Source organism: Rutidosis leptorrhynchoides, chromosome 2 (assembly GCF_046630445.1).
Source record: "Rutidosis leptorrhynchoides isolate AG116_Rl617_1_P2 chromosome 2, CSIRO_AGI_Rlap_v1, whole genome shotgun sequence".
NCBI lineage: Eukaryota > Viridiplantae > Streptophyta > Magnoliopsida > Asterales > Asteraceae > Rutidosis > Rutidosis leptorrhynchoides.
In genome coordinates this window covers 625,139,546-625,164,099 of record NC_092334.1, presented here as the reverse complement: position 1 = coordinate 625,164,099, position 24,554 = coordinate 625,139,546, and the positions used below count along the sequence as shown (strand labels likewise).

The 24,554-nt window shown below is 35.7% G+C and overlaps 1 protein-coding gene and 1 pseudogene across 1 annotated transcript in view; one reads left to right on the top strand and one right to left on the bottom strand.

Annotated features, from left to right (window-relative positions):
• Positions 1 to 6,860: 6,860 nt before the first annotated feature.
• Positions 6,861 to 7,950, top strand: LOC139893596 (dirigent protein 24-like; annotated as a pseudogene).
• Positions 7,951 to 14,327: 6,377 nt separating this feature from the next.
• LOC139890071 (uncharacterized mitochondrial protein AtMg00810-like) overlaps positions 14,328 to 24,554 on the bottom strand; it is a 102,601-nt gene continuing 92,374 nt past the window's right edge. The window contains exons 2-4 of the mRNA XM_071872974.1: positions 15,641 to 15,696; positions 14,621 to 15,554; positions 14,328 to 14,482 (exon numbers count right to left, since the gene is read on the bottom strand). Of these exons, the coding sequence (XP_071729075.1) occupies positions 14,328 to 14,482; positions 14,621 to 15,554; positions 15,641 to 15,696 (1,145 nt within the window). The remainder of the gene's footprint in view (positions 14,483 to 14,620; positions 15,555 to 15,640; positions 15,697 to 24,554) is intronic.

Here is a 24,554-nt window from a genome sequence, read left to right as displayed (position 1 = left end):
TTAGTGAGTCTAGACTACAACCGGATAGTTAGCATTTGCATTCTGACATACATTTGCTATAGATAGCACTTACTTGACTACTTGTGCATTATACTTGAATCATTCTTAGGCAAACTTTTTAATGGTACCCAACCTTCATCATGAGAACTCGTATTCCGCCACTTTTTGGTAACACACGTAAATTCATGATTCATACACGTATGGATGACGACGACTTCATTAGTCACACTTGTTCGGGAACTCTGTCTCCCGGATTGTTATTTGCCACCGTTTCAACTTACTATCGGTTTCCCGCTGGTGTTTCTTACTATCTACTTTTTGGTGTTACTACCATCACTACTCTAGGTGAGTATCGTCATCAACATTTATCACTACGGTTGCGTGCTACTCGTTATCATGACTCGTTACTCTTTTCATACCTGAATACCTTATTGTCTGACTCGAACCACATTGACGTGAACAATCATTTATACACTTCCCTCGGGGAACGCTTCTTTATAGTTGCACTAATTCTTTCGATTCAATACGAGTCACGTTAGAGACGTCGTTACACTTTGTTTATTTTAAACTTCACGATTACACGAACTTGAATCTATAGAGTGATGTGGGAATGGAGGTATGAGTTAGCGTAATATAACGACACTCGATCAACGTGGTTATATTACGGTAAGACATACCAAAGTTCTAGTGACACGTGATGGTGGTTAGACTCGATCAACCTAAACACCACCATGAGCCATGTACATGACTTCATCTATTCATGTTGGACATCTGAAAAATCCGAGAATATTGATAACAACCATACCGGGGACACACCTTCGATTTTTGTCGAACTATACTTATGCTTTCGAATGAATTACCGATTCCTTTCGACTTCAACCGTATGTTACACGTGTATACTATCTCGTCCTCGCACAGTCTTATTGACTAACTACAACTTACTCGTTATGCTCGCATCGAGGCGGAAACTTCTCTCGCCTTACACTCGTAATTCTGGTTCAGGAAATCTTTTATTTTAAATTCTCAATGGAGAGAGACTCTTCACGTTATACTAGTATTCGTCTCGAGGGTGAATAGTCTCGACGAACGTATTTGGAAACCGATAAATCTTCCGCGACGCGAATTTTCTTGAGAAACTTGTTCTAACTAACGTTTTCGAGTCCTAACGGATTTGTTCAAATATACCTTACGGAATGTACTCCGTTTCGGACCGAGATCCTCGTTTCATTTCTAGACTTCGGAGTGCCTCACAAAAAGCCTCGGGACCACGTTTAGACATGAGTACCGCGTACCATCCGCAACCCGACGGACCGAACAAACATACGATTTAAACCTTAGAATCCATAATACGAGTTGTATTACTAACTTCAAATTTACTTGAGAAAAGTATTTTCCTTTAGCTTAATCCTCGTACTACAATGATTTTCATTCGAGTTTTAACGTCACACCTTTTGAAACCACATGTGACCGGAAACGTCATCCTCCTTTTTGTCGAAACCAAGTAAACGATGATCAATTCACCGGGGCCGAGCTTATTCATGAGCAATCGAGAGGATTTATTCATATTCAAGCAAGACCCAACGCGACTCGTAATCACCAGGAGCTATGCCGATGTTACACGTAAACCTTTCGAATTCCATGGGAAACCGCGTAACGTTAAAAGTCGCACCTTGAAAAGGTGTAGTCCGTTTCAGAAACATAGAAAGCTAAATCCGCGATATTTTTTTAATCCTTTTGAAATCTTGGGGCATTTTGAACCCGTTGCTAGCCGTTTACATTTTCCGACTCATTTTGAGTCTCCGTTTATCCAACATCCGATGTATCAACTTAAGGACGTGTCTTGCAAACAAGAACTTGTTATTCCTTTCAGATGAACTTACTATCAATGACAAATTCCACTTCCTAGGAGAACCGGATGAAACCGTGAATTGTGAAACCAAATCTTAAAACAACATAAAATCCCGACCGTCGAAGTCCGTTGAATTGCCCAAGGACGTACCTCCACTTATCCGTAGAATTTCCTACGCAAGAGCTCGAGGAAGATTCAACAACTACTACTTCCAACTAAATTTCGGGACGAAATTTCTTTTAAGGTGTGGATAATGTAACATTCCGCGTTTTTCCGTTTAATTTATTTTAACACCGTCTTTTTTTTTTAAATAATATCCTTCGTTATTTAATTATAACGTCACCCGTTTACTCGAACGTCTTTAAAAATATTCGTTTGGTTAATTCCCGCACCCGCTTTGAAACTCGAGGGACCAAAGTTGCAAAGGGGCCTAACTAGTGACTAGGTCAACTAGTCAAACCCCATCTCATCCATTCATTATCACCACCCACCTTCATCCTTCCCTTTCTCTCTACTTCCCATTTTTGAACACAAACCCCAACTTCATAAATTCATCATCTAATTTGGGACTAGAAAGCTCACAACAAATCCGACTACATATTCTTGATCCTCTCATCATTCTCTACGATTTGATACTAACTACACCGATTTTGGGTAACATTTTCTAAAACTCTAGATTTCTTTAAATTCGTGTTTTTGACTTGAAATTGTGTTAGTTAGTGTCTATGGCTCGTGTCTAGCATGAATATATGTTTTACTTGCTCGATTTGTTGTTTTGAGTAACTAGTAAGAACAATTGAAATGGGTGTGCTTAATCTTTGATTTTGGATGAGTTAATGTTGTTAAATTGTTAAAGTTCATGTTTTAATTGTGTTACTAGTATCACTAGCTTCAATTTGGTGTGTAGGTTGATTTGGAAAAACATCACTAACATGATTATTGATTTTGTGATTCTTGGCTAGGGTTTGATAGCTCTTAAAATGGACTTTTGATGCTTGAATGCCATGAAATGTTAATTGTTAGTGTTTAGTAGTAATGTATGCTTCATTACCTTCAAAACGGCATATCATATGTGTAAATTGGTTGCCCGAATCATGAAATGCGTTTTACAAACTTGAAACTTTGATTATGAACGTTCATTGAACATTTGACGAGAATTTGATTATTTTAAATGCATGTTTTGATTGATAATATGTACTTAGTTGCATTCCTCGTCAAAATACCTTTCCAACGATGTATGATAGGCGTTATAAGTGTTTGCGGGTCAAGTGTTGTGTTAGAAAAGGTTTTGGTTCGTGCACACTTGGAAAAACTGACCAGAATTCTCTGCCCAGGTAGTGGCGCGGCGCGCCACATCCCCGCGCGGCGCGCAGAATCACCTGGCCAGATTCTGACCTCTTGGACCCATTTCACGTGAAATGTTTGACTAGCTATCGACCTCCGATTCACATGAAACTTGTTCTAATATACTTGTATATGAATAACTAGCATAGAAAAATAGTCCGGGACCCGACCCGAACGTGTTGACTTTTTCGTTGACTTTGACCAAGTTTGACTTTTAGTCAAACTTAACCAAACTTTTATGCAAACGTTCTAACATGCTTTTATACGTGATTCTTGCATGAAACTTGACAACGTGATTCACATGCTATACTATTCGAGTCGTAACGAGCCATAGGACTAATTGAACACATTTCACCCGACCTTGTATCGTAACCGGTTAATTGACACAACTTACTTGTTTAGGTCAAGGCTAAGCAACTTTCATGCATACGTTACTTTGTGAAGTACTTTTATACTCGTGCACTCGAGGTGAGATCATAGTCCCACCTTTGCAAATACTTTTATACTTTTAAATCGTGGGCTGAGAAACATATACTTTATATACATTTATACGGTTTATACTTTCATACTTTGAATACAAATGCGAATACAAGAGCAAAGATACATACGAGTTAGAACGAAAATCCTCAAGTCCAATTACCATTAGTTACACTTGTAGGGTGTGAGCGAGAAATTATGTTGTGTGGCCATGCGGGTTTGACGAACCCTCATCTGACGGATGAAACGTATTTTCGGTATATAGTGTAGGTTCTAACACTATTATGCAGAGGTAAGATTCAGTTAAGTTTTGGTAATTGGGTGCTCGTGATACAGACAACATCTTTTGGGATGTATACGCTTGATATTCACTTTATACTAAATCTTATGGTTTACAAACACATCTTTAGAGATGTATACGCCTTGATACTAAACCTTGTGATTCAAAAACATACTTTCACAAATACATTTATGATCTCACCAACGTTTTTCGTTGACAGTTTTCTACATGTTTTCTCAGGTTCATACTTGGCAACTTGATACATGCTTCCGCACTCTTTGATTACTTGATTGGAGTCAACCATGCATGCATACGCTAGGGATAGCACTTTTGGATTCAACTTTTGTTTACATACTTACGCTATTTATAGCAACTGTGTTTTTAAACTAATTATGTCGCAAGTTATTTCATTTATACTTTATGACTTTTGTAAACTTAGACTTGTTGTCGAACGGTTTTGTAAACTAAACTTGCAAGTCTTGTACCTTTCAAATGAATGCGACATAATTTTGGTCAAACGAGTCTCATATAGGGACTACGACCACGCAACGGGACCTAAGTTAACGGCGCCGTCAATAACGGTTTTGGTCGGGTCGTTACACACCCGACCCCCTCCTCGGCCACGTCCATAGTCATCTCGGTTTAAACCTCCGCTACCATTCTGCACCGTCCACACATCTAGGCTATAACCAGGCTCGGATACCATTTGTTGAATCATTTTCAGGTCCACCAACTTGTAAAACATATAAGCTCATGAGTTCCACATTTCTCTAAAACCAATTGGTGATAGAGGGAAGTTCCCGTAAACTTATATATGCATATTTGTTTATTTCACTTTCCGATGTGGGACACAATGGATCGATTAGCTCCAACAATTTTGTCCCTAAAAAGTAGTCCGGAAAAAAAGTCAAAGATTTCAGAAAAGCGGGCAAAAAAGCATTTTGTTTTGTAGTTTAGTGGACTTTTCGGGACGACATTTTGTCATCCCGAAAAGTGTCGTCCCTATAAGTGCTTTTTCTCGTAGTGATGTAATATACCGAAGCCGCAAAAACAAGCTTAGCTTCAATGATATAAGCAATATTTCTACTTGCTAAGGAAGTATCCTCTTCCACGATCTCTTTCCACTTCCCACTTAACTACATACGAACCTCATTCGGGACACGACTCCAAACTTGAGACGCAGATCGACATTCAAAAAATAGATGGTTATGCGAATCCGATTCATCTCTACACAATACACACTCCATAGCTCTAGCCGTATAAATCTCCCATTGCTTTAGCTTATCTTGAGTCTTAAGACGTTCACCGACAAGGAGCCACACAAGAAAAGCATGTCTTGGGATACAATTCGAAAACCAAACAATTGCATACCAAGCTACAATATTACCCTGTGGCCGTATTGCATTACAGGCCCTATTAATACCATACAGAGGTAGAACAATCATTACCCAAATTGTGGAAAAAATAATCACGCACAACATGCCTTACTTGAAGGATTTTTCACCAGTTACAACTAGCGTTAGCAGTGACTGATACTTCCCAAAAATGATCATGTGAAAGCCTGAGTGTTGATCCATCAGACCCATAATGACTGTTTATGAGTCAAGATGTTCCATATATGTGTAGAAATTAGAGCAATGTTCCAATACTTCAACCGCTTAAAATCAAGACCACCTTCATCCTTTGGCGAACAAAGAGTATTTCATTTCACCTTAACTTTACCTTTTTTCATACCTCTCTGGCACTACAAGAACCCGCACATCAACTTTCAATCTCTTTTATGATAGCATTCGGCAAAATAAACACCGACGCCCAATAAACATGCATAGCCGAAAGAACCGAGATGATGAGTTGAACTCTGCCCGCAAAAGAAAGAAACTTATTTTTCCAGTCTTGGAGATAAGGAGAACCCCTAGATAGCGAACCGGCAGGTGACCTTCTTCAAAACGAAGAGTTGCCAAATCATATTCTTGATACCAATTGCGACACCTGAGAAAAAGGCCACACTTATGGGAAGGCTCTGAATCAGCCCAGACCATAATTTGAAGTCTTCCAATGCATCACTAATAAGTAATAATCTTAACGAAACCATGAACTGCTGTAGCAAATATGAAAAGATCATCGGCGAAACAAAGGTTTACAATTTGTTGCTCACTGCATTTTGGATGATACTTGAACACGTCAGTTTTATTAATATATCGCTTTAACAACAATCTTAACACTTCCATAGCTAATGTTTCATGGGTTAATTGAATGATGAATAACGAAATTTTATTCGTTAAATGAATTTTAGTTTTGAAGTTGAAAGTATAGAGCAAACTGCTCGCTCTCACTTTTAAGGAAGTCCAAAAGTACTTGCAATAAAGCAAACAACCTTTATTTGCAATGCGTATGTATTTAAGGATTCGTTCAAACTACCGTGTGTTTACTCAATTGTATTCTAACAAACAAGTACAGTAGTTCTTAACAACTACGGAGTAACTAAATTAAAAATACCATATTGAACTGACCCATGAAATAAATCCTAAATTTGCGAGTGGTAACAATAATAATAATAATAACTATATTGAATAGTATAGTTGTCAATTGTCATATGTGTTTGTTTAAAAATCATCATCATAATAAATAATAACGTACGAAACTAGATAAAATATGTATTCAGAGAATAAAATTAAATAAAATGATGCATCTGTACGTTTGTGAATGTTTTCTTTTCATTAAACTAAACTAAACAAACCAAAGTACTGAGTTGTTCAATTAGACCAAATGTGTGTATAAAGCAGTAGTTGTTTACCCAAAACACCCCAAACCAAACAACTCCATTTCGTATCATCAAAAATAACATGCACACATTCCATTTCATAAAAACAACACACATCTTCCCTTTTCCTGTTACAAAAAAACCTTCAAATGGCCAATACCAAGCTATCCATTTCTACCATTCTCAAAACCACATTTTGCATCTTTCTGCTAGCTGTTTCTCTACAATGTTCCAATGCGGCCCGCGTTTTGATAGATACTACAGATGACGTATCTCCTGTCTCCCCTGTTCCGACCAATCAACCAAACCCGAATGGTCCAATAGACGAAATCGACAACCCCGTGGAAGACCACAACCGTAGCACCTGCACCAGTCGTGGACCCCATTGTCCCTCTACCAACTAATGTAGCACCTACTGTGAAGTCACCTGCCACTAATGTGGCACCAGTGACCGCCCACGTGGGTCCCACACCCACAGGTTCAGGGGTCGTCAGTGACACAAGTGGTAGTGAAGTCGTAGGTGCTGAACACCCGACTTTGAGTTTTTTCATGCACGATGTACTAGGTGGGTCTCACGCTACAAGCAGGGTGGTTACCGGAATCGTAGCTAGTTCAAACGCTAACGCGGTTCCTTTCTCCACTCCAAATAGCCAAGTTTTCCCAATCACTAACGGAGTCCCGTTAAACAATATTAACGGTATCGTTAATAACAATAACCTCCCGTTCTTAGCCGGTTTCACCGGTAACAACTACCAAAACAACCCAAATTCCAACACCGTCCTCCAGAACACCGGTAACAACAACGTTGTTAAAGGAGGAAATAACTTACCGTTCGTTTCAGCCGGTCAACTTCCAGCTGGAATAACCCTCGAACAACTCATGTTCGGTTCAATCACGGTTATTGACAATGAACTAACCGAAGGACACGAGCTCGGTACCAGTGTCCTTGGTCTTGGTCAAGGGTTTTACCTTTCAAGCTCATTGGATGTAAGTAGTCACACTTTCGCACTCACGATACTTTTTCATGGTAGCGAGCACGAGGTGGAAGATTCAATCAGCTTTTTCGGGGTCCACCGAACAGCTTCTGAGATATCGTATATTGCTGTGATTGGTGAAACTGGGAAATACGAAGAAGCGAAAGGTTATGCGACGATTGAGAGTCTGCCTCAAGTGAATGATCATACTACTGATGGTGTTGAAACCATTGTTCATGTCAATATCTACCTAACAACACCATAAGCTACAAGCTTGTTTAAATTTGTGCTTTGTGAATCTAGCTGAAGAAATTTGGTATCAGATTATAAGACAGAATAGTAAAATTTAAGAACAAGAACTTATTGGAAATCCTTCTCCAATTATAGAAAAACTCTTATTACAATCATATTATTACATCCCTATTTATAGTTTATTAACCTTGTCCATTAAGCTAATCAAGTCTAGTCTAGAATAATCTAGGATAACCAAGTCTAGAAAGTGCAGCTGATTTTGAGGCAATTCCAGAAAGTTTTGCTGCAAAATCATCAATTTTTTCGCTATCTTTCATCCGTGCTGCTTCAAATTCAGCTTTAAGAGTTTGAAGCCTAGCCTCCATCACTCGTTCAACTCCAAGGTGACGGGTCTTGATTGCATCCCAGATTTCCTTTGCATGGGTGCAACCTGCAACTTGAAGAATCAAGTCTTCAGGTAAAGACTGATACAGATAAGCGATTGCAGCATTATCCTTTTTCTGATCGACATCAGTTCCAGGTTCAATTGATTCCCATATTCCATGTGCCTTAAAAATAGCTTTGATCCTAAGCGATCAGATGGGATAATTGGTTGCAGTTAGGATAGGGCACTGGAACGTAAGATGGCTGGTATCCTTGATTGCATCCAAGGTATTGATAATATCCTCCATGAATCTGGTCTTCGATCGACTCTCGTATTTTTCTGTCTTAGAATCTGGTGATTGATCTAGTCCTTTTGATCAACAACACGATCCCTTTTGTAACTTAGCTCTGATACCAATTGAAGAAATTTGGTACCAGATTATAAGACAGAATAGTAAAATTTAAGAACAAGAACTTATTGGAAATCCTTCTCCAATTATAGAAAAACTCTTATTACAATCTTATTATTACATCCATATTTATAGTTGATTAACCTTGTCCATTAAGCTAATCAAGTCTAGTCTAGAATAATCTAGGATAACCAAGTCTAGAATAAATTAGAATAGTCAAGTCTAGAATCTATTAGAATAATCAAGTCTAGAATCTATTAGAATAATCAAGGAAGAAGCAAAATTGAAAACTATGACGGCTAGCCCACTTGTTATCCGTTCACACGTTCCACCTCCTCAAATCCATTTGAGATATAATTTCACAAAATAAACCTCTAACTATTACTTTATGTCAAGATTGGTCCAACACTAGCTTTCATATATTGTATCTTGAACTGATCTGTAATTGAAATGCGTATCTGAATTTTACCAAATGGTTTTTTAAACATCACTACTATGTATACACGAACCACTTATTACACAAAACTCTATCAAGAACCAAACACTTATTTGATGCTGCTATACACCTTTATTGTATACATATACCTATCTCTATAATCGCATCTTATATACTCTATACCGAGCTTCACTAACGGCTCCTCGAGATGGTGGGTCCCTTGATTGTTACCCGTTTTTTCAACAGTAAACCCTACTCTGTACAAAAAGGCTTCAAAAAGCAACCAACTCCATTACAAGCTCATTGAACAAACAGGATTCAATTTCTCCAACAATGAAATCCACGTCATCAGCCGCCTATCGGATTCAATTTCAACAGTAAACCCTACTCTGTACGGCTCTTTACCGAGAGTCTTCATGGATAAGTCAGCATTCGCATCTTTTTCCTGACTAACAACATTTTCCACAGTTCAAACAAGAGCCGCCTATCGGATTAATTTCATGATTATCGCCTGCTGTATGTCTTTTCCAACGTTTCAAACATCGAAGAATCTAACATGGGTTCACAGGGATGCCATTTTTCAAAACTTAACTCCATTTTTCATAATGTGTATAGAATTTGTTAGAACTGTGCAAGTGGGTCAAACCAACCCAACCCGTTCCAGGCTTCCAGCCCATACTATAAATGACCAGTTATGACCTTTAGCCCACCTACCAGATCCTGAGGATCTCGCCACATGAAGAAAGTTAACACTTTTGAATAAACTAATCATGCAGATCAGTGCTAAGACCACCACCATACACCAAAGCTTAATGGATTTTTTGGTTTCAAGACTAAATTTGGACTATGCTGATCATAAGCTTCACCTGTGTTCCTCGAAAGCTCATCATCAATATCTAATTGATTCAATGACATAAGTGTGTCTTAACATTGTGAATCCTGCAAAAGACGCAACTACAAATCTCTCACTGCCCTTTTGAAAAAAAATAACATACAGTTAACATGATAAAAAAACAGCAGAAGGATCAAGTATTACCTGCACAAATAAAGCATTCGATGAACAAGATTGTTCATCATCCTCAGAGTTTGCAGACACATTCTTATTATATCTTCCAGAGCTCAATCTTGAATCACTCTTTGATATTTTCTTGAACTTATTATTTGCACTAGAATAGAAAACAAATCTAACTGTTTTGATATCGGTAAATTGGAGACAGATTTATCTCTCCAACCTTCACTACTCCTGATACCAAATCCTGTTTCACCAATATTACAAACACATTTACTACAAGACCAAATATGTTTACATAATTTAGTCCTTTTCGATCTTTCTAGAAGCTGCTTCTTTAATTCCTACCCGAAAATACTACTAGCATCAAGTAAGAATGATGGTACAGATCCATGTTTAACATCCCCGAAATTTCGTTTCTGAATACCACTCGTTTGATCATCAACAATACTTGAATTCATCATTTCATCAAAACAATCATCATTTATCAAATTCTTCTTAATTTCCAGTCAACTCTTTCACCCAATTCTACTCGGTCTCCTCTCATGCAAACTTATAGAGACAAAATTCAAGTATATATAGTTCTCAGAGAAGACTCTTTGTTTTCCATGCATCGGCTGCTGCTGACGTGGCACCTCATCAAAATTCATCAATATTGCAATGACACTCTCATTATTTCGTTCAATCTCCATCATGCCTCTTTAAAGAATTTATAAATTCACTTCCTAAAAAATGTATTACTATGATTCAATAACATGACATAATTAGTACAGTAGCAAATATCATGACAAACTTAACATTATAAATTTATAATTATAGAGTGATACAAGCACATATGTAGAAAGTGAATAACATCATTTCATGATCATAAATTCATAATGATTAATTCGGATTATAAAAGCAATCAATTGAAACTAATTACATGTTCAACAAGAAACGGAAATACATTTAAATTGATATAAAGAACAAACCTCAAAATCCATCAGGTGATTATTGTTATCAACGTCTTCAAAACACAGAATTAAGTTTTCGGTTAATCACAAGCTAGCAAGTATTATTATTACCAAAATTGTTTGAATTGAATTGTGAATGAAGTTGAATTTAATTAATGGTGGCCGAATGAACTGGGAGAGAATTTAGGGTTTATGTATTTCAGTTACATCACTGTACGCGCCCACCAACGTGTATATGTCTAAAACCTGTCGTCAACGACTTTGGCATGATGTTGAATATTTTATCTGCGCCATAACTCTACACGTGAGTCTTAAAATTTTAAGTTTTATGATGATAAACACTTTTTACTTGCCCATTTTGAAAAAGAGTTGCGAGACTAGAGTAATTCAATGTCTAGTAAAACATGAATTTAAACACCCAGAATAAAAGTGAAAAAAATAGTTTAGTGTTTAATTCAGTGGGGAGTGGAGTGATTCAGTGCAAATTCAAGCTTCACCAAAACCCGACGGTGACCATGGACGACGATTTAACGCTGAAGGGGTGTCGCCAACGCCGGTTTCCCAACGTCAGATTTGGCTGCTACTTTCCCTCGTTTGTACAGGCTGGAATCTGATAAAGATGCGATGATTAAAGACAGAATCAACAATGGAATCTCAGGCATAACGTTATCATGGAACTGGTCGCTTGATCCATCCGGAAGAACAGAATCAGAACTCGATGCTTTAACTATGCTGCTCTCGGGTTTCACCTTCAACAACAGCGGAGATGATTCCTGGAAGTGGTCCCTTGGGTCTTATGGTCGATTTAGTGTAAAGAAGCTTTCTTATTTGATCGACGAACATGCTCTACAAATAGGTCACTCTGCGGAAGAAACAGTGCGTAATAATCTTGTCCCTAAGAAATTGGATATCTTCGTATGGTGTGTTTTCAAGAAAAGGTTGCTGATATCGGCTAAATATTCATGTTTTTACCTCGATATTAGAGCCCAAAAATAATAAAGTTCCAAGCTTTTTGGCAAAATATTCACTTTGTCGGTTAATTTTGTAGAATGTACAATTACGAAGACGATGCAAAAAGAATCAAGAGAATCGGAGCTAAAACGAAGATTCTAGAGCAAAAACGGTAAAAGACAAGTTACGACCAAGGAAATCAAGTGGCGATCCAGGAAATAAGGCTGACTAGGGCAGGCCATATGGCCTGCATATGGCCTGCCATATGGCCTGCCAGTGTGAAAAACGGCATGCCATACGGCCTGGGCAAACGGACATGCAAAACGGCTTGCCAGCCCAAACGGCCTGCCATACGGCCTGCTAGCCGTATGGAGGCAATTTCCAAGTCTATTTAAAGGGCTTTTTGTCATCCATTTTCAATATACCTCTCTTCACTCTTTCACTACAATACACTTTCTCACACTAGAGCTTTCAAGGTCTTCTCACCTCCGAGCGGAAAATTAAGTACCCGGAGGCGAACGCCGAAGATTGTACTAGGAGCGATCTAGAGGATATCAGCACTTGTAATGGTCCAGATCTCGTCTGTAAACGGTGAACACTTTCCTTAATCTAATAAAGTTACGTTTTTTACTTTAAGTTGCTTTCACCTTGCATGCTCATCTATCCGTTGCAAATGTTTATTACATGTTGAATAGCTTATCTGAAACTTATGCCTTTGTTATGCTGAAACCTTGACGGTTTAGAAGTCTAATTTACGGATCACCCTTTCCACTTATTCACCTGGCTATAATCTAGTATTAGGACTTGATCAACCCTAGGATACGAGGTAAGTAGTTATGTGTGCTTAACGTCATAATAGGGATATAGTACATACGTACGGTTAATCACTTATCCTTCAAAGAAGAGCTGCCCATTTAGGTTATGATTAGAGTAGGCAACATAGAGTTCAGTGAACACTGGCTTACTCAAAAGCATGATTCGCGTCAAAAGCAACATTTTTGAGATGTTGTAAGATGATCCGGGGTTGAGTAAGTGATCGCAAATGAGAGACCTCTAATCCAATTAGCAGTAGCTTAGAATACCTAAGATTGCACATCTGTTAATGTTAAGTCATAGCTTAGTATTAAGTGGTGGAACGTTACTGTAGTTAAACTAATTAGGATTAAGAAAAGCTAAGACTTTCCTTTAGGGATATATCACTTTATTCATGTACCTAGGATTCTATCCATAAGGTCGTTTAAACCTCTAAGGTTAACGTTGGGAGTAGGGATATCTGTCTTAGCCAGAATCTTCAAAGCCTAAACTCTTAGTGACAAATTGATTAGGTTAATGACCCAATTGATTGAGGTTTAGTCTTCATCCTAGGAAGTTAAACTCTTATAACAGCCCTCCATCAATATTCTATTCTTCATACCTATCCCTTTTTATCTTTATAGTTTGTATTATCTTAGTTAAGTTCAATCTATCACCACTTGTCACTAGGGTTAACTATTTAGACACTTTTGTCCCACATTACTGAACAAACATACAAAAATACGAACCCGAGTTATATTTACCACTTACTCGTTAAAAGAAAGACAAGTAGGTGAATTATAGCTAGGAAACCCAGCTAAATATAAATAATAAAACCATTACTCTCTTTTGGTAACCGATTCTGACGTTTTGCGACCTAACGACACCGCATAAATAAAACCATCCGATTTGGCCATATCATAAGAAGGGTAAGAATTGAGATCGACAAAAGAGGAATCGATTTTTTTACTACTCGTTGGCCGCTTTGTGATGACAACGTGCAAACTTTGGAACATACTTTAATTTTTGTAATCACTCAATGGAAGTATGGAATCGAGTATTTTCTTGGTGGGTTTAGGTATCTTTTCTAATCTAAGTTTGAATGAAATCCTTCGTGGTAATGCTACAACTCAAACATCAAGTTTTGGCAAAAAGATTTGGCAATCGGTTGAATGGGTTAGTGCGTATATGATTTGGAAAAATCGGAACAATATGGTGTTTCGTGGCAACAAGTGGAATCCCCCGGTTGCCTTAAATGAGATACAACTCAAGTCATTTGAATGAATATCACAAAGATCGCGGGAAAAAATATCGAATGGTTAACATGGTTGAATATATTGAAAGGTATTTTCCACAATGAATTATATTATCTCACTAGCACAATATATAAACATGTACAAATGGGCTTTAGGGTTTTACATTAATGGACATAAACTAAATAATAATGGGCTAAGCTATCATAATCAATATACAACACTAATACACCCCCGCAGTTGGAAAGAAAGATATAGTACGGACGTTCAAACTGGACTTGAAATCAATAAATAACCGTTTAGGAAGTCCTTTGGTGAAGACTTCTGCATATTGAGAACTAGAAGGAACATGAAGAACCCGAACAGCTCCAGTGGAAACTAGATCACGCACAAAATGAATATCAATCTCGATGTGTTTGGTGTGTTGGTGCAGAACCGGGTTGGTGGAAAGATAGACCGCACTCACATTGTCGTAATAGACTAAAGTGGACTAGAATAATTGAGAGTGAAGCTTACGAAGTAAATTACGAATCCAACATGTTTCAGCAACGACATTTGCAACGGCTCTGTATTCAGCTTTAGCACTGGATCGAGATATCGTAGATTGGCGTTTGGAAGACCAAGAGAGAAGATTATCACCTAAAAACACACAATATCCGAATGTAGATCGTCGAGTGTCAGGACAACCTCCCCAAGCGGCATCAGAATAATAAATAAGCTTAGTGGTTGAGGAGGCGTAAAGCTGAAGACCATTATTAACTGACCCACGAAGGTAACACAATACGAGTTTAAGTGCAGCAAAGTGAGGTTCCCATGGGTCATGCATATACATACATAACTGTTGGACAACATATGTAATATCGGGTCGTGTAAAAGTCAGGTACTGAAGAGCAACTGCAAGACTACGATATAATGTTGGATCTGCAATAGGAGGCCCATTAGGTTCAAGCTTGGACTGAGTGTCAACAGGTGTAAGATAAGGCTTGCAATTAATCATATCAGCCCGGTCTAAGATATCAAGGGCATATTTCTGTTGAGAAAGAAACATACCGTCTTTTGTACGAGTAGCAGATATACCTAGAAAGTAATTAAGTAGCCCAAGATTAGTCATGGTAAATTCTTTGCCAAGTGAGGTAATAATCTTTTGTGAAAGAGAAGTGGACGAAGCAGTGAGAATAATATCATCCACATATAAAAGCAAATAAGCAATCTGAGTCCCATGTCGATAAATGAACAATGAAGAGTCACATCGGCTATGTTCAAAACCAACATGAAGAGCATACTGAGCAAATCGATGGAACCAAGCACGAGGATCCTGATTTAGACCATATAATGATTTGCGAAGATGACATACATAACCTGGTCTTGCCGGATCATGAAAACCTGGAGGCTGGTGCATGTAAACGGTATCCATAAGATCACCATGTAAAAAGGCGTTCTTGACATCAAGCTGATGAATCAGCTAATGTCGAGAAACAGATAGGCTAAGAACAGCCCGAATAGTTGTCGGTTTTACCACTGGACTAAAAGTCTCACCACAATCGATACTAAGTTGTTGGCTTTTGCCATTAGCCACCAAACGTTCTTTATACCTGTTTAAAATGCCATCAGAGTGTAACTTACGTTTAAACAACCACATAGATCTCACAATATTAACACATGAAGGTTTCGGAACCAGAACCCAAGTACCATTTTTAATTAAAACATTATATTCATCGATCATTGCCTTTTTTCAGTGAGGGTCAGAAAGGGCCTGGATGTGAGATTTAGGAATATCGGGTGGGGTGTTAACGTTTAAGTTTAAGTGAGAGATAAGCTTATAGATTCTGGTTTTGGAACATGTGAGCATGGGGTGTTGATTATGGGTTGCAGGAGTGGATGTGGTCGGGCTAGTTGAGGATGTGTGAATGGAGGTCGAAGCATCAGTGGAAGATGAAGCATCGATGGAAGGAGGTTCAGGGAAGCAGAAGAAGAAACTGAAGAAGTAGGAGGTGGGATGCTAGGGTTATCGATGTGGTGGTGATGTAGATGAGGTTGGAACTCACCTCGAATGTCAAGAAAAGAATATGAAGGGGATGAGTTTGGTTGCATGGAACCAAATGGAAATATAATCTCATCGAATATGACATGACGAGAGATGATGATCTTTTTTGTTTCAAGATCAAGACAACGGTGAAATGTCCCATTCTTATTGATTAAAAACGTTCCATATTAATTGATTTCGTTGCGAGGTTTTGACCTCTATATGAGACGTTTTTCAAAGACTGCATTCATTTTAAAACAAACCATAACCTTTATTTCATCAATAAAGGTTTAAAAAGCTTTACGTAGATTATCAAATAATGATAGTCTAAAATATCCTGTTTACACGCGACCATTACATAATGGTTTACAATACAAATATGTTACAACGAAATAAGTTTCTTGAATGCAGTTTTTACACAATATCATACAATCATGGACTCCAAATCTCGTCCTTATTTAAGTATGCGACAGCGGAAGCTCTTAATAATCACCTGAGAATAAACATGCTTAAAACGTCAACAAAAAATGTTGGTGAGTTATAGGTTTAACCTATATATTATCAAATCATAATAATAGACCACAAGATTTCATATTTCAATACACATCCCATACATAGAGATAAAAATCATTCATATGGTGAACACCTGGTAACCGACATTAACAAGATGCATATTTAAGAATATCCCCATCATTCCGGGACACCCTTCGGATATGATATAAATTTCGAAGTACTAAAGCATCCGGTACTTTGGATGGGGTTTGTTCGGCCTAATAGATCTATCTTTAGGATTCACGTCAATTAGGGTGTCTGTTCCCTAATTCTTAGATTACCAGACTTAATAAAAAGGGGCATATTCGATTTCGATAATTCAACCACAGAATGTAGTTTCACGTACTTGTGTCTATTTTGTAAATCATTTATAAAACCTGCATGTATTCTCATCCCAAAAATATTAGATTTTAAAAGTGGGACTATAACTCACTTTCACAGACTTTTTACTTCGTCGGGAAGTAAGACTTGGCCACTGGTCGATTCACGAACCTATATCAAATATGTACATATATATCAAAGTATGTTCAATATATATTTACAACACTTTTAATACATTTTGATGTTTTAAGTTTATTAAGTCAGCTGTCCTCGTTAGTAACCTACAACTAGTTGTCCACATTTAGATGTACAAAAATAAATCGATATATATTATCTTGAATCAATCCACGACCCAGTGTATACATATCTCAGTATTGATCACAACTCAAACTATATATATTTTGGAATCAACCTCAACCCTGTATAGCTAATTCCAACATTCACATATAGAGTGTCTATGGTTGTTTCGAAATATATATAGATGTGTCGACATGATAGGTCGAAATATTGTATACGTGTCTATGGTATCTCAAGATTACATAATATACAATACAAGTTGATTAAGTTATGGTTGGAATAGATTTGTTACCAATTTTCACGTAACTAAAATGAGTAGTTTTTACCAATTTTGTTTTGCTCGCCATTTCTTCATTTCTAATCCGTTTTGAGTGATTTAAGTGGCCACGGTTTCGTATTGAACTTGACTTTATGAAACTAAACAGAAAAGGTATAGGTTTATAGTCAGAAATACAAGTTACAAGTCATTTTTGAAAGAGGTAGTCATTTCCGTCGAAAGAACGACATCTTGATGACTGTTTTGAAAAACATACTTTCACTTTGAGTTTAACCATGATTTTTGGATATGGTTACATGTTCATAAGAAAAATCATTTTCCCAGAATTATAGCTTTTAAATAAAAGTTTTTCATAGTTTTTAATTATCCAAACCAAAACAGCCCCCGGTTGTAACTACGACGGCGTAAATCCAGTTTTATGGTGTTTATCGTGTTTCCGGGTTTTAAATCATTAAGTTAGCATATCATATAGATATAGATCATGTGTATATTTTATTTTAAAAGTGTAGTTAGAAGGATTAACTTTATTTGCGAACAAGTTTAGAATTAACTAAACTATGTTCTAGTGATTACTAGTTTACCACTTCGAATATGATAGCTTTTTATGTATGAATCGAATGATGTTATGAACATATTACTACCTTAAGTTACTTGGATAAACCTAGTAGAAAAGAGAAAAGTGGATCTAGTTTCAACGGATCCTTGGATGGCTCGAAGTTCTTGAAGCAGAATCATGACACGAAAACAAGTTCAAGTAAGATCATCACTTGAAATAAGATTGTTATAGTTATAGAAATTGAACCAAAGTTTGAATATGATTATTACCTTGTATTAGAATGATAACCTACTGTAAGAAACAAAGATTTCTTGAGGTTAGATGATCACCTTACAAGATTGGAAGTGAGCTAGCAAACTTGAAAGTATTCTTGATTTTATGTAACTAGAACTTGTAGAATTTATGAAGAACACTTAGAACTTGAAGTTAGAACTTGAGAGAGATCAATTAGATGAAGAAAATTGAAGAATGAAAGTATTTGTAGGTGTTTTTGGTCGTTGGTGTATGGATTAGATATAAAGGATATGTAATTTTGTTTTCATGTAAATAAGTCATGAATGATTACTCATATTTTTGTAATTTTATGAGATATTTCATGCTAGTTGCCAAATGATGGTTCCCACATGTGTTAGGTGACTCATATGGTCTACTAAGAGCTGATCATTGGAGTGTATATACCAATAGTACATACATCTAAAAGCTGTGTATTGTACGAGTACGAATACGGGTGCATACGAGTAGAATTGTTGATGAAACTGAACGAGGATGTAATTGTAAGCATTTTTGTTAAGTAGAAGTATTTTGATAAGTGTCTTGAAGTCTTTCAAAAGTGTATGAATACATATTAAAACACTACATGTATATACATTTTAACTGAGTCGTTAAGTCATCGTTAGTCATTACATGTAAGTGTTGTTTTGAGACCTTTAGGTTAACGATCTTGTTAAATGTTGTTAACCCAAAGTTTATAATATCAAATGAGATTTTAAATTATTATATTATCATGATATTATGATATATTAATTATATCTTAATATGATATATACATTTAAATGTCGTTACAACGATAATCGTTACATATATGTCTCGTTTCGAAATCCTTAAGTTAGTAGTCTTGTTTTTACTTATGTAGTTCATTGTTAATACACTTAATGATATATTTAATTATCATATTATCATGTTATATATAATATAATAATGTATTAATATGCTTCATATATATTTAGTAAGACGTGGTTATAACGATATCGTTATATGTATCGTTTCGAGTTTCATACGTCAATAGTCTCCTTTTTAAGTATATAACTTATTGTTACTATTTTTAATGAGATACTTGATGATCATTATATCATGTTAAACATATATATTTATTCATTTATGTATCATCATGTCATATACAACTTATAGCGTTGGTGAATCATTGGTCAAACTGGGTAATCAGACGTTTACAAAATTTCCGTTTCAATTAACCAAGTCTTAACAAGTTGGTTGCTTAACATGTTGGAAACATTTAATCATGTAAATATAATTTTCATTAAACATATAATCATAGAAAGGTTCGAAATAGTTCGGGTCACTACAGTACCTACCCGTTAAATAAATTTCGTCCCGAAATTTTAAGCGATTGGAGGTGTTGGCTCATCTTCTAAAAATAAGTGCGGGTACTTCTTCTTCATCTGATCTTCTCATTCCCAGGTGAACTCGGGTCCTCTACGAGCATTCCATCGAACCTTAACAATCGGTATCTTGTTTTGTTTAAGTCTCTTAACCTCACGATCCATTATTTCAACGGGTTCTTCAATAAATTGAAGTTTTTCATTAATTTGGATTTCGTCCAACGGAATAGTGAGATCTTCTTTAGCAAAACATTTCTTCAAATTCGAGACGTGAAAAGTGTTATGTACAGCCGCGAGTTGTTGAGGTAACTCAAGTCGGTAAGCTACTGGTCCGACACGATCAATAATCTTGAATGGTCCAATATACCTTGGATTTAATTTCCCTCGTTTACCAAATCTAACAAAACCTTTCCAAGGTGCAACCTTAAGCATGACCATCTCTCCAATTTCAAATTCTATATCTTTTCTTTTAATGTCGGCGTAGCTCTTTTGTCGACTTTGGGCGGTTTTTGATAATGCTAAAAACGAACATATATTTCATAGCATTATTCCTCAAGAAAGACAAGCTTTTAGTTGCAATTGTTCTATTTACAAGTGATATTCGTTTAAATAATAAAAGGTGAAGACAAAAGACAGATTCGACGAATTGAAGACGCAAACGACCAAAAAGCTCAAAAGTACAAAAGACAATCAAAAAGGTTCCAATTATTGATAAGAAACGTCTCGAAATTACAAGAGTACAAGATTCAAAACGCAAAGTACAAAATATAAAATTGTACGCAAGGACGTTCGAAAATCCGGAACCGGGACCAGAGTCAACTCTTAACGCTCGACGCAACGGACTAAAAATTACAAGTTAACTATGTATATAAATATAATATAATATATAATTAATTATATTAATTATATATATATTATATATATATTATAAACCGTCGGTAAACAAAGAGCCAAACTCCTCTGAGCTGTAAAAGTAACCTCCGCGACTCGCGGAGTTTGAAGGCAAAATTCACCGCGAGTCGCGGAGCACCAAAAATCGAAAATCCCTATAAAGCCAACCGAATTCTGATCGCAAAATATAATCTATTTTCTCTCTTCTCTCATATATACGTAAAATATATATATATAATTTATATTTTAATTTTAATTTTAATTATAATTCTAATAATAAGGGTATGTTAGCGAATGTTGTAAGGGTGTAAGTCGAAATTCTGTCCGTGTAACGCTACGCTATTTTTAATCATTGTAAGTTATGTTCAACCTTTTTACATTAATGTCTCGTAGCTAAGTTATTATTATGCTTATTTAATCCGAAGTAATCATGATGTTGGGCTAATTACTAAAATTGGGTAATTGGGCTTTGTACCATAATTGGGGTTTGGACAAAAGAACGACACTTGTGGAAATTAGACTATGGGCTATTAATGGGCTTTATATTTGTTTAACTAAATGATAGTTTGTTAATGTTAATATAAAGATTTACAATTGGGCGTCCCTATAAATTACCATATACACTCAATCGGACACGATGGGCGGGGTATTTATATGTACGAATAATTGTTCATTTAACCGGACACGGGAATGGATTAATAGCCACTAGAATAATTAAAACAGGGGTGAAATTACATTCAAGGGTAATTGGTGTAATTGTTAACAAAGTAGTAAAACCTTGGTTTACACGCAGTCGATAACCTGGTGTATTCATTAAACAAAGTATTAAAACCTTGTTACAATTCGAATCCCCAATTAGTTGGAATATTTAACTTCGGGTATAAGAATAATTTGATGAGGACACTCGCACTTTATATTTATGACTGATGGACTGTTATGGACAAAAACCAGACGGACATATTAAATAATCCAGGACAAAGGACAATTAACCCATGGGCATAAAACTAAAATCAACACGTCAAACATCATGATTACGGAAGTTTAAATAAGCATAATTCTTTTATTTCATATTTAATTTCCTTTATTTTATATTTAATTGCACTTCTAATTATCGCACTTTTATTTATTGTTATTTAATCGCACTTTTAATTATCGTACTTTTTAATTATCGCAAGTTTATTTTATCGCACTTTTATTATTCGCAATTTCATTATCGTTATTTACTTTAAGTTTTAATTTAAGTCTTTTATTTATTTAATATTTTACATTAGGTTTTAACTGCGACTAAAGTTTTAAAATCGACAAACCGGTCATTAAACGGTAAAAACCCCCCCTTTATAATAATAATATTACTTATATATATGTTTGTATTTTTATATAGCGTTGAGCTTTGTTTAAAGATTTCCCTGTGGAACGAACCGGACTTACTAAAAACTACACTACTTTACGATTAGGTACACTGCCTATAAGTGTTGTAGCAAGGTTTAAGTATATCCATTCTATAAATAAATAAATATCTTGTGTAAAATTGTAGCATATTTAATAGTATTTCCTAGTAAAATATAAAACTATTTCGTATACCTTAGCTTTAACATCAAGAATTTTTGGCGCCGCTGCCGGGGAGATTTCTCAAAAGCCGGAAGCGGAACGCTAATAAAAAAAAAAAGATTTTTTGTTTACTTTTATTAAAATTTGCTTTTGTAAAAATACGTTTTAAATATTCGAAAATATAAAAAGAAAAACAAAAATATAAGTATTTTTTAGTATTTTTTTAATATTTAAGTTTTATAAGTTTCTTTATCTTTATTTTAGTTTATAAACATATAAGTTTTATTTTAATATCTTTTATTTATTTAAAACAGAAAACAGAAAATAAAAAAAAAAAATAATAAAGAAAAAACGCGTCGAATTTAAAGCTGTCATCTGAATTCTGGAACCCCGCGACTCGCGGGGTTTTCTTCATTAATTACCGCGACTCGCGGAGCTTCTCTGACAGGCGACAGAAGCCCTAATTCAGCATTAATTACGGGTATTAATTAATTATTATTATTATTTAACCCTAATAATTATTATTATTATTATTATTAGTTTTATTTTAAGATTTACTTTTTATTTAATTTGTTTTATTTTGTTTAAATTAGTTTTATTAAAATTAGTAGTTTTATTAAATAAATAATATAAAAATAATATTTTTATAAAAATTGTACTTTTTACAACTTTTTGTATATTTTTATATTTTGTCCCTTTTTAATCGTTGTAGCATAACTTTTGTATTTTTAGCTCATATTTAATTTTAAACTTAGTTTTTGCTATAGTTATTTTTACTCCTAGATTTTTAGGCTTTGCCGTAGAATTCTTTAAGTGCTTTTTCTTTAGACTAAGATTTAGGTGCTTTAGAATTTTGCGACGCCTTTTTAAGTTTTAGTTTCTTTTTAAGTTATTTCCATTTGGGATTTAGTTTTTCCTGTAAGCTTTAATATTTTTAGACACCTTTTACTATGTATCAATTATCATTCCAATTAGTAATTTCAATTTGCGATTATAATTTTAAGTTAGTTGTAGTAATAAGGTTAGGTTAGTTAAGTATTTTTAAGTTTTGATAAGTTTCTTTTATTTTTTTTTTCGTCACCTTTTATTTTTCAACCATTTTTTTTTCTACCTTTTGCGACGAACTCTTTTTCTCTCTTATTTCTCGCCATTCTAGTTTTTAGGACTTAGAATTTTTTCTACTTCTTATCTAAATTTCTTAAAATTACGAAAATTTATTTTAAGTGGTTAAATTAATAGACATCAAAATTTTCTGGTTCGTAGTAATAGTTGGATTTGTACGTGGACCGGGTTATTGGAGCCAAACAGTCCTCAATTATATTGAGACCAAACGAATCCTGCCCCTCTGCTGCATCTTTTGGCTATTCGAAACGTGGGCAAAATCAGAAAAGTCTATTGATTGGATAACTTATTATAATTTTTCTTTCCTTTTTAAAAACTAATAGGATATTCAGTGAATGCACCGAGCAAGACGTTCATCACCTTTTGTACGTTTACCACCTGTAACTAGATCAAGACATTTAGCAAATATAACCGCCGTTGATTTTTCTTTAGAATCGTCATCCAGTCGACCAAGTACTTCAGTTCAAATTTCCGATAATCCATTTTTTGAACCCAACCTCACAATTGAGAATCCGGAAAATATTCAGGAACGGTTCGTAGATCCTGAACTATTAAACTTTCCTCCGGAGCCACCAATCATTCAAACAGAGATTGTTGAGGAACGAACCATTAAATCAGAATCATCTAGTGATACCGATTCAACAAATTCAATTATGGAGAATCTGGAACCTTTAAGTATGGAAGACCGAATGAGAGCTAAACGCACTGGCCAAGGTCACGCAATTACTCATCCAGACATTAATGCGCCAGATTATGAAATCAAAGGACAAATTTTACACATGGTGACTAATCAATGCCAATTTAGTGGTACGCCGAAGGAAGATCCAAATGAACATCTACGTACCTTTAATAGGATCTGCACACTATTTAAAATCCGAGAAGTGGAGGATGAACAGATATATCTCATGTTATTTCCCTGGACTTTAAAGGGAGAAGCCAAAGATTGGTTGGAATCGTTACCTGAAGGGGCGATTGATACATGGGATGTTTTAGTTGACAAATTTCTTAAACAATTCTTTCCTGCATCTAAAGCCGTAAGACTTCAAGCAGAAATTGTTACGTTCACACAGAAACCAAATGAAACTCTATATGAGGCGTGGACTAGATATGGAAAGTTGTTAAGAGGATGTCCGCAACATGGTTTAGACACCTGTCAAATAGTACAAATATTCTACCAAGGATGCGACATCACTACAAGGAAAGACATAGATATAGCAGCTGGTGGTTCTATTATGAAGAAAACCGAA